Source organism: Schistocerca piceifrons, chromosome 4 (genome assembly GCF_021461385.2).
Source record: "Schistocerca piceifrons isolate TAMUIC-IGC-003096 chromosome 4, iqSchPice1.1, whole genome shotgun sequence".
In the NCBI taxonomy this organism is placed as follows: Eukaryota; Metazoa; Arthropoda; class Insecta; order Orthoptera; family Acrididae; genus Schistocerca; species Schistocerca piceifrons.
This window is the reverse complement of record NC_060141.1, coordinates 120,879,661-120,891,986: the sequence shown is the minus strand read 5'-3', so window position 1 is coordinate 120,891,986 and position 12,326 is coordinate 120,879,661. Positions and strand designations below refer to the sequence as shown.

The window sequence follows — 12,326 nt, the reverse complement described above, 5'->3', positions numbered from 1 at the left end:
TCCAAATGCTTATTAAAAGTAGAACAGATAACATTTGTGCCTACTAGGAACTTTCCTAGTGTACACTCCTTAAATTGTTTAAGTTTCATAAAAGTGATGATATTCACTTGCCTATTATTGTTCATAAGCTTTATTGCTCTAGATACTTAGTGCTGTGTCTGTGAAGATGTGGTGGGTTGCTACTTTCACTATAATTTTAAAATATAACAAATAAGTTGTTCACACATTTCATCACAGTGACTCCGTGTTCATTTAATTTGTAGTGACTATTTTAAGCTAGAGTTGTTAGAAGATACTCCTTGTAAGATTGAACATTAATTTCTTGTACAATTAAGGCGTTCTTGGAGAGCTCTTCAGATTCAGCATAATCCACAAAGAATGCACCTCTTCCATATCTCCCCTGGACTTCCACAAAGACACCATACGAGCTAGCTTTTGTGATCAGGTTTGGATTAAGAAGAACTGCAGCAGAAAGTGCATCAGCACATATCCAATATGTTTCATTAGCTTCCAGTTGGTAATGTTCTATTTTATTAAGGAAAGAAATCTGTAAACTATTTGCCACTCCCAGTACATTCTTTCGCCAGTCCTGAAAAACAAAGTTTCAAAATCAGTGTAAATTCATATTGGTCTTACATGTAAATGCTTGTAAAACTGTATGTACAAATATTTAGAAAAGCAGTACTCCCAAAAATGATAATATCATAACATGACTGAAAAAAATCTGTGCTTGGAACTTTTATTTCTCTGTTCATATAGGGTGTTTCAGTACTTAAATAGCATCCCTGATCCAATACTTCCATATTTAATTGCCTGGCTGCTTGACAAGTACGAACAATTTCTTGTGGTACCTTAGTACCCAAGACAAAAGAGGCATTTGTGCGCTGGATGTGTGTTGCTACCGGTCTGCCAGTTTCACCAAAATACACTTCTCCACACTCACAGTCCACCTTGTACATGCCTACAGTGCATAGGGCATGTATCTTGCCCTTTGTGGAACTTAATCCATTCTGTGTCTTATAGATGCTGTAAAAAATGGGCTGGAGACCAACCCAGAGAAGCTGTTTGCTTGTTTGATCGCTGAGACCTTTTACATAAGGTAGAGACTAGTACTGTTTATCTATGTCCTGCCTGTCTGTACAAAGAACTGAGAGTGGATCCCATCACTGAGGTAATTTAAAAAGCTGAAGACTTTAATCAAGTTCACAAGAACTGATGCTTATACAATCAAAACTTGTGCACAAAACTCCAATTTTATCTAAAATTTATGAAGTGCCAAACAAGCACAAAGAAAGCAGCCCTTTCAGATCAATAGCAAATAGGATTCACTTGCGTACATACAAGCTACAACTTATAGTTGGCAAAACAGATTTCTTCATGAAGAAGTCTGCAAATATTATACAATGCATAAAGGAAGAGACAGTTTTATACATTGACCAGCTGGTTCAATTTGAAATGAACCACGCACAACTCACCATCACCCAGTGCTGAAGAACTTGGTCATCTGCTCACTGACCACTCACCTATAGCAGCTACGTGGTGCTCACAATACAACATATGAGCTTAAGAGGCCATGAAAAACTTTCCCGGTCAGTGTGTGTAGCCTCAAATTGATATGCAGAGCAATGGGCAAAATGAAAGCAAGAAATACAGGCAGGACACAGGTAAACCGCCTTCAGCAGTGCACTTACCTCGCTTCCCCAAAGTGTAGGGGTGTATTATCTGCTGGAACTTGCCATTTCGGCACTATGTCATAAACTGCATCTCTTGTGGTTATGCTGTCAGCTGAACACAGAAAATTAGCCATCATTACTGACTGGGCCTTCACAACTGCTTCTAGAGATGGCAGCTGGCAGTTGAAAAATGACATGTCGTTAGGAAGCTGGCTTTGGAACCCATCCATTAGTGTAACATTGGTCTGTAGAACTGTGATGTCTGGGTGTACATGGATAGGCCAGAGCTAGTCTTTTCTTATATTTTACACAGCACTGAATAAATGTTTTTAAATCATCATGGCCTTGGTTATTTGGTGGACTCAGTCCATGGAACCTGAGATCCCAACTGGTGAGCTCAACTGTGGAGAACATTGCTGGAGCTGCCACTGCAGCAACTGGTAGTGCAAAAAGATGCAACTGTAGGCCAGTATCGCTGACATGCTAACTTTTACAGCTCACCAGGTATATGTTAGGTTGACCATCCTGACATATCAGGTGCAGAAATGCTGCCCAACTGATGCCGGAGGCTGAGGTCATCAAATATTAATGGGTGAGCTTTGTGGCATGCACAGTCTATTTGCTTAAGCCTTTCCATCCTTACTACCCAGTAGTTAGAATATGTTTGTGGGCAATAAAGTTACCATACAAGAGGTGATGTAACAGCTGTTAAATGAGTCTGCAAAGATGGTTGTAGATAAACAGAGCTGGATTGAAGCGCTAAATATCTTGAGGATAGCCAGAAGGGTGGAAACACCTTCACCATGCAGTCTCTTTTTCCCAACTGTTTACTTAACCATATCCCCTTTGGTAACAGTTTTTGGGAGGAAACCTGGGGAAGAAGTTAAAATCTGGGGACTGAAATGACCTTGAACAAGGGTCAGAGGACTAACTGCTAACTTAGGATGGCTTAAGTTCACAGGTGATTTTTGAGTGTGCTTTTGTAACATGTCATGAGAAATTAAGATGTGTGTAAACTTTCACAGGTTTGATAACTAGATTGTTGGAATGCTACCAGTCAGGAAGTACCACTAAGCAGCACTGAGAGTTATTTAAAAGCATATCTATGAAGCAGGCAGGAGGACACTTAAACTTTCACGAAATCAATACAAATCCATACATTCTAACACAGAATCCAGCAGTGAATCACATAGTGATCCAAGAGACCAAGGAGCTTGCACACATTTCTCTCCAGACTACCAAGTGATGTGCCGAAGAAGGTCTGACCAGATTTCCCCAATACTTTAAAAATTAGAGTAGCACATCCACAACACATCTGACAGAAATGGAATCCAACAAGCAACCATGGGAATGGAGGAATGAGTTTGGATCTCAAGTGAGAAGTTATCAATCACACCACTTGGATCACATGCAGTAGGTATTTCAAGGCACTACAGTGTGGAAATGGCAGTCAGTCGGGCCACTGAATAACAGGATGTGAGCAATAGTAAATGTCTTCATGTAGCACAGCATGTGCGCATTAAACAGATGAGTGAGCTGTGCTTTCACTGCCCAGTGACAACAGCACTTTTTGGTGAATGCAGCCACAGGTCAGCAGAAAACAATGTCAGTGGCAGACTTTTGTGTAACCAACAATATAGAAGAGCATGGAGGAAAACTTTTATTACACCCTAGACTGCAGGTAGCCATAGGTTCTTCATGATAGACAACATAACCCTGTCTTGCTGTAAATTAGGCAAAGTAGAAGGAAGTATTATAAGTTTTTGCTTCACAAGACGAATGTTGTGGATGATGGCAATGCAAAAAAATTTGTTATTATAAGCTTGGTTTGGTCAAAAACCATTTCTTAGATCCTGTTTCCACATTTTTCTTGAAATATGTCATAACTTAGGCAGGAATAATGAAACTGTCCTCTCACTGGATTACATGGCTTTGCATTGTGCTGTAGTTGATTGAAAGTGGCATACTGTGATGTTCGGTGCGTGATCCATTCCCAAATGGTGCCACAGCTGATGATATTACATTCATGTGGGGTTATATTAAAGGAATTAACACTATTGCTAAACTGCGACTGTAGTGTCTCAAGCTAAATTCCCCTGATAGGACTTTGGAAAGAACAGGACAGACATTGGGGCCACATTGCTGATTGATGTATTGTATGTTGTGGAGCCATTGGTGTACAGTCATGAACTAAATAGAGCATTGTATGTTGTATGCTCAAAATCATCATGAACATTGTGTACTTCCTGTCAGAATGGATAATTTTGGAGAAGTGGAAGCTAAATTAGCTTGTTGAACAGTGATTGCAAGCTTGTAATCATTAAAAGAAGAAGGGTTAGGAAAGGAAGAAGGTTTCTGTGGCCCACAGTGAGGGAAAGCTGCCGACAAGCTAGTATGGGAAAGTGGCTTATTTGCCTAAAGATGCTCAGAAAAGAATTGTTATGCTACTCAATGAGTATATAGAAGTATTTAGTCTCAGTGGACCACTTCAGCACTGTCAGATTCCCACCAAAGATGTGCAGGCAATGTACAAGAAGCTATAATTTATACTGCACCATCTTAAACTAGTATTGGAGAAGTTGAAGACACAGCAGCTCCAACATGGAATTATAGAGGAGAGTGAGAGCTCAAGGGTAACACCAATAGTTATTGCACCTAAGAATGAGGGTGCATGCCTTTTTGATGAAAAACTGCCATGGTGACATCCCAACATGTGCTAGAGGGCGTTTTGGCCAATGTATATAGATAACATTCTTGTTTTGTGTAGGAACATTGATGTCACAGTGCAATGTTTCAGAATGTGCTAGAAGAACTGAGGGCTGCACACTTCACCCTAGCCTGTAGAAATGTCACTTCACCCAGAAAGAGCTTTGCTCTTTAGGTTCAAATGGTTCTGAGCACTATGGGACTTAACATCTGAAGTCATCAGTCCCCTAGAACTTAGAACTACTTAAACCTAACTAACCTAAGGAAATCACACACATCCATGCCCAAGGCAGGATTCGAACCTGCGACCGTAGCGGTCGCTCGGTCTTTATGTCATATCATTATTCAGAGAGAAGCAGAATCCAATCTGCAGCTTGTCAAAGCTGTCCACAACATCCACAATATGTGAAATGGTAAAAGAATTCCAGTCTTCAAAAATAAAAATAAATAAATAAAAATATGGCAAATAAAAATCGAAAATATGGGCTTGACTGCAGAAATTGTAATTGCTGAAAAAGGGTGCCAAATTCATTGCATTGCAGAGTGTGAAGAATCTCTTGTATGACCGAAGGAGTTACTGGCCCCATTCTTGCATGCCTGGATATGAAAAACCCTTTATACCCCCCTGGGAAAAGTGGTGTATTTGCCACAAGATGCTCAGGGAAATTGGCTGCACTACTCCCTGAGTATTAATAGTACTCAGTGCCAGTAGATAACTTTCAGCAATGCCAGATTCTCACCGAAAATGCACAACCAATGTACCAGGGAAAGCAAATGGTAATGCAGATGTTGCAAGTTGGAATGTGTGTGCATTGTAGCAAATCAGTTTGAGCGAGAAGCAATTGAAGCACCCACAGTGCAAGGGTTCACAACAGTAATGATTGTGATGCATCCAAAATTCAGTACACACAGTGTAATACCTAAGCAGGAAACATACTAGTGTCAGAAAATTGTGGTCCCAGACAGTTTGTCTGGTGAGGTGCTATATCAAGCCATGATACAGTCTTTGCAAGATACAGCGAGAGAGGTGTGGCTGTTTGTCACATTGCAGAATTTTATTACTGGTGGAAACACATGAATAAGGAAGTTGAGCAATATGTAAAAGCAAGGGTGCCTTGCACTCGGTAAGCTAGACAAATGAACAAGGAGAACACCAGCTACAGAACACGTGCAACCATAATCTGGAACTGCAACCACATTCAAAAGTTTAAGTTTATTGTTGCAACATAGGTGTAATCCCTCATAGACTTTAGACAGCTACTCTGTTTCTTTTCTGTGTAGTCATCTACTTTTTATTTTGTTGTGTGATTGTACTCTTACCATTCCTTTAGTTGTATTAAACAACCACTCTCCCATTACACATTAAGAGAACTGCAACTGTCAGTCCTGGGCTACAATGCCTTTCCCCATAATTATTGTTCCCTATTATGATGTTTTCTGTGCCCTCTCCAGTCAGTTTGACAAATTCCCAAGTGCAGTGTAAATGCTCTTCCATAGAAGGGAGGACACGTAATGGTCTGTCACTTGCTTCCGCAAGATACAGTGAATGCTCTGTTGGCACTTCCACTCATTGTGTCATCACAGTCATTGGAGGCATCAAGCTGTCAGTTAAATGGACTAGACCATTAAACATCTTGCTGTATATGGATAGGCATTTTCCAGTCTTGTCTTGTACTGCATACAGTATTGAGTATATGTATTAAATGAAAAGCACAATATTGTTTATGTCCTGCAGGATTAATTTATTTAGGCAACCTGTTTTTGGCTTACAAGGCTATCATCAGATTACAAGTTCTGTCAACAAAGAAGCTACAGTATTTGTAAACAACAGTGGAAAAGATGTCACTCATCTGAACTGAGACACAGACAGAATAAATGTCATTTTTGACAGTTTGGTGGTAATTCAATAAAATGGTAAAAAGTTATACAATAAAGGCAGGAAACTGTGGAAAACATTAGCATTAAACTTGAAAAGTCTGCCCATATGACAGTTAATATCAAATTAACAATCCTATTTAAAACAAATTAGTACTTGACATACTACTAAAGACTTGTTGGGAGAGGTGTTGCATACGAGGTTTGATCAGAAAGTAATGGGAATTTTCGATTTTGTTAAAGAATCTTTATTTATTCATCAACATCAACTTTGTCCCTTCCAAAGTAATCCCCTTTTGATATAATAAATGTGTGCCAGCACTTCTTCCAATCTTAGAAGTACTTCTACAATTCAATTTTCATTACAATTTCAGCTCCTTTAGCAATTCTGTTTGTATCTCATCAGTGGGGGCAAAATGACGTCCTTTCACAGTTCTCTTCAGCCATGGGAGTAGAAAGAAGTTGCAGGGGGCCATGTCCAGCAAATACAGTGGCTGTGGCAACATAATGGTTTTGTGTTTTGCCAGAAAATCATGAACAAGCATTGAGGTGTGAGAAGGAGCACTATCATGATGCAATTTCCATGAGTGGTTTTGCCACAATTCTGGTCGTTTTCTTTGGATTGCTTTATGCAAATTGCATATAACTTTGAGGTAGTATACCTTACTGACCGTACAACCATAAGGCAGGAACTAATGATCCACTATCCCATTGTAAGTGAAGAAAACAGTGAGAAGAACCCTCGCATGTGGTCAAACCTGTTGAATTTTTTATGGTCTCGACTCCTCAGGCAGTTTTCATTGGGATGATTGGGCCTTGGTTTCAACATTGTACCCATATACTCTTGTTTTGTCACCTTGTTTAAAAGTTCTGGAAAATTGTTGACTTCATTCAGCAATTCCTGAGTGATGTCTATGCAATATCGTTTTTCGTTGAAAATCATTAATTTCATAAATAACTTTGCTGCTACATGTTTCATGCCCAAAACATCTGAAAAAATTGCTTGTCATGAGCCAAAGGATATGTCAACATTATCAGCAACCTCTCTGATGCTGATTTGGTAGTTTTGCATTACCATTTTCTTTATTTCTTCCATATTGTTCTCAGTAATTGATATGCTATGGAATATCGATTATTGGTCAATCAGCCAGAGACTTAGCAATTAGGCTGGTTGAAAATCAGTGCAACTGAAGATTTCAGAATTAAGGTTCCACATTTTCTGAGAATGTAATGAGTGAGGACCACAGCTGCCAGCCACAGTCCCATATCCTTCACTTAGCAAACAAAGGCCACAAACACAACTTGTTGTAAGCCCTGGAAATCAACAACCATTTGGCCCAAAGTCCTGATTTAATAGTGAATGACCAAACAGCTCAGTACTTCCCTCTCCTGTTCTTGACTAAATCCTTTCAGCTTTCCATTACGTACTATATTGTCTGTTCCTTTCTATTCCTCCATTTTCCTGTATTTATTTTATTGTGATTGCCTGTGTATTCCGTATTACCTGTTGTGATTGTCAATTCTAACTTTTATTGTGTTTCTGTATCATTTTCCATGTTGAATACCTCTTCAAGCTATTATTTAGTGATCTTATCAAATAATTATTTTATTTTATTGGGATTGTTAAGTTAATGTAAATTGTTTTATAGACAGTATTATGAAAAGGACAGATTCTGCTCACCATATAGAGGAGATACTGAGTCACAGACAGGTACAGCAAAAAGACAGCTGCTCTCTGTGGCCAGAGACAGTGACCATGTGTGTGTGAGTTTGGCTTGCATGAATATGTGTGTTGTCTACTTTCATAGAAGACCTTTTTTGCCAAAAGCTCACATGTGTAACAGTGTTTCAGCTATGCCTCTCTGTGACTCAACATCTCCTCTATATGGTAACAGTCTATCCTTTTCATTATTCCATCCTGGATTTCTCATTGTTTGTTATGTAGACACTGTTTTTGAAGTTTAGTGTTAATGTTTTCCCTGGTTTGCTCCTTTTATATTTACTTAGTGTTCAACTGTTTACATCTTTACATCGAATTACCACTGTAGTCTCAAAGATGATTTTTACTGTGTGTTTGTGGTTCAGTCTAGACGAGTAACATCTTTTCCATTGTTGTTTACAAATATTGTAACTTCTTCGATGATGATAGTTAAAGTCTGATGATGGCCTTGCAAGCCGAAAACCAGTTAACTAAATAAATTAATCCTATGTAACATACACAGTATTATGCTTTTCATTTATTCCATGAAGCAGTGGAAGAATTAGTTGATATGAGTAATGGAAGTGGGTATCTGCTGTCCATTAAGTCTGGGATACCAGCCAGATGAACACAGCTGTGAGGAACATTGCTGAGGCTGCCACAGCCAACATGTAAATCCCATATAGCTTACCAGGTCTATAGCCATCCTGATGCACCACAGATTATACGACACATAACAGGAAAACATCTTCATCTGATTGGTGTTCCATCCAGCTTCTACAACATGCATAAGATCCAAGATGCATTCGCCTGCACCAAAAACAGGAAGGTTCTCTGTTCTCTGTACACTGTGGGCTTGCAAGTCTGAAGAAATACTTAGTAGTAAAAGTGACATGCCAGCAGCAACAGACATCTGCAACCATGTGCACTACATTTGACTTGGGCAGCACAAGTGATCAGTAGTGACCAAACACCAGAAAGACTGCAGCAAAAAAGTAGAATTAAATGACATTTGTGTACTTTCCAGGCAGCCAAATATATTTATTTATAAATGCCTGCCTTTATCATACATGTTGTACAACTCACATTCTGGTTTTGGCTTATTACCATCATCATCTGTTCCGGAAAATAGATGAAACAGTACTGTGACAAGGCTAAATGTACAGAAAACCTAGGAATACATAAAAATATAACTTGTTTAGCAGCTATATATACCAACCACACATACCATTAAAAGTCTTCAGATAAGAATATCATTGTTGAATAACCTGTATAAGTGGGTACGTAAAAAGTGCTGGTAACAGTCTGGGGGAACCTATATTTACACAAATATAACTATGCCAGTGCTGCTAGTGCTGCAGTACATGAGTAATCAGTATCATAAATTCAGTAAATTAAAACAGAATATGCATGATAATTAATTAAAATGATTTCATATGGCAGACTGTGTGTCTTAACAATGTAATACGATATGTAGAACTAAAATACATGTCAGTGGCAAAAGATTATTTATAGAAGCCTACTGATATTATAATATAAATAATACAACACTGTGTGGAAGTCAGAACAAAAGATGTAAAAAGTAATATACAGTAGAATCTTAACAGAAAACTTTCTAGTATGACAAGGTGTACAAAGCTCAATCTTATGTGAAGATGGACAATAAAAGCATAATTATTAGAGTAATGTCCCAATAGTCGATAGTCGGAGTTGCTTGTGGAATGAAGCCCAATCTCCGTACCGCCATTGTCTCTTGTCCACGGCTACATGCCAAGCTGCTGTGGTGGTTGACACTGTTCACTCAAGTAAGTTCCTGAATAGATCAAAGTAGGCGTCAAGGTTCTCACTGTACATAAAGCAGTAATCCTGGTTGCCATTTTCTATGGGTGTAGATCTCCATTTCCTCAAGTAGCTTTAATATTTGCCCTTGTGATGACCTATGTAACTCTTCGATATTGTTGTTGTTGTTGTTGTTGTGGTCTTCAGTCCCGAGAATGGTTTGATGCAGCTCTCCATGCTACTCTATCCTGTGCAACCTTCTTCATCTCCCAGTACCTACTGTAGCCTACATCCTTCTGAATCTGCTTAGTGTATTCATCTCTTGGTCTCCCTCTACGATTTTTACCCTCCGCCGGCCGAAGTGGCCGTGCGCTTAAAGGCACTGTAGTCTGGAACCGCAGGACCGCTACGGTCGCAGGTTCGAATCCTGCCTCGGGCATGGATGTTTGTGATGTCCTTAGGTTAGTTAGGTTTAACTAGTTCTCAGTTCTAGGGGACTAATGACCTCAGCAGTTGAGTCCCATAGTGCTCAAAGCCATTTGAACCATTTTTTTTTTACCCTCCAAACTGCCCTCCAGTACTATCTTGGTGATCCCTTTATGCCTCAGAACATATCCTACCAACCGATCACTTCTTCTAGTCAAGTAGTGCCACAAACTCCTCTTCTCCCCTATTCTATTCAATACCTCCTCATTAGTTATGTGATCTACCCATCTAATCTTCAGCATTCTTTTGTAGCACCACATTTCGATAGCTTCTATTCTCTTCTTGTCTAAACTATTTATCGTCCATGTTTCACTTCCATACATGGCTAGACTCCATACAAATACTTTCAGAAACGACTTCCTGACACTTAAATCTATACTCAATGTTAACAAATTTTTCTTCTTCAGAAACGCTTTCCTTGCCATTGCCAGTCTACATTTTATATCCTCTCTACTTCGACCATCATCAATTATTTTGCTCCCCAAATAGCAAAACTCCTTCACTACTTTAAGTGTCTCATTTCCTAATCTAATTCCCTCAGCATCACCTGACTTAATTCGACTACATTCCATTATCCTCGTTTTCCTTTTGTTGATATTCATCTTAGACACTCCTTTCAAGACACTGTACATTCCGTTCAACTGCTTTTCCAAGTCCCTTGCTGCCTCTGACAGAATTACAATGTCATTGGCGACCCTTAAAGTTTTTATTTCTTCTCCACGGATTTTAACGTCTACTCTGAACTTTTCTTTTGTTTCCTTTACTGCTTGCTCAATATACAGATCGAATAGCATCGGGGAGAGGCTACAACCGTGTCTCACTCCCTTCCCAACCACTGCTTCCCTTTCATGTCCCTCAACTCTTATAACTGCCATCTGGTTTCTATACAAATTGTAAATAGCCTTCCGCTCCCTGTATTTTACCCCTGCCACCTTCAGAATTTGAAAGAGAGTATTCCAGTCAACGTTGTCAAAAGCTTTCTCTATGTCTACAAATGCTAGAAACGTAGGTTTGTCTTTCCTTAATCTTTCTTCTAAGATAAGTTGTAGGGTCAGTATTGCATCACGTGTTCCAACATTTCTACGGAATCCAGACTGATCTTCCCTGAGGTTGGCTTCTACCAGTTTTTCCATTCGTCTGTAAAGAATTCACGTTAGTATTTTGCAGCTGTGACTTATTAAACTGATAGCTCGGTAATTTTCACATCTGTCAACACCTGCTTTCTTTGGGATTGGAATTATTATATTCTTCTTGAATTCTGGGGGTATTTCGCCTGTCTCATACATCTTGCTCACCAGATGGTAGAGTTTTCCCAGGACTGGCTCTCCCAAGGCCGTCAGTAGTTCTAATGGAACGTTGTCTATTCCCGTGGCCTTGTTTCGACTCAGGTCTTTTAGTGCTCTGTCAAACTCTTCATGCAGTATCATATCTCCCATTTCATCTTCATCTACATCCTCTTCCATTTCCATTATAATGTCCTCAAGTACATCACCCTTGTATAGACCCTCTATATACTCCTTCCACCTTTCTGCTTTCCCCTCTTTGGTTAGAACTGTGTTTCCATCTGAGCTGTTAATATTCATGCAAGTGATTCTCTTTTCTCCAAAGGTCTCTTTAATTTTCCTGTAGGCAGTGTCTATCCTACCCTTAGTGATATGTGCCTCTACATCCTTACATTTGTCCTCTAGCCATCCCTGCTTAGCCATTTTGCACTTCCTGTCGATCTCATTTTTGAGACATTTGTATTCCTTTTTGCCTGCTTCATTTACCGCATTTTTGTATTTTCTCCTTTCATCAATTAAATTCAGTATCTCTTCTGTTACCCAAGGATTTCTACTAGCCCTCGTCTTTTTACTTGATCCTCTGCTGCCTTCACTACTTCATCCCTCAAAGCTACTCATTCTTCTTCTACTGTATTTATTTCCCCCATTCCTGTCAATTCTTCCCTTATGCTCTCCCTGAAACTCTCTACAACCTCTGGTTCTCTCAGTTTATCCAGGTCCTATCTCCTTAAATTCCCACTTTTTTGCAGTTTCTTCAGTTTTAATCTACAGTTCATAACCAATAGATTGTGGTCAGAGTCCACATCTGCCCCTGGAAATGTCTTA

At 39.3% G+C, this 12,326-nt stretch overlaps 1 protein-coding gene across 1 annotated transcript in view; it reads right to left on the bottom strand.

Annotated features, from left to right (window-relative positions):
* Nucleotides 1–271: 271 nt before the first annotated feature.
* Nucleotides 272–12,326, bottom strand: part of LOC124795647 (pyrimidine-specific ribonucleoside hydrolase RihA-like) — a 118,208-nt gene continuing 106,153 nt past the window's right edge. Inside the window, exon 6 of the mRNA XM_047259720.1 lies at nt 272–589. Coding sequence (XP_047115676.1) covers nt 272–589 — 318 coding nt within the window. The remainder of the gene's footprint in view (nt 590–12,326) is intronic.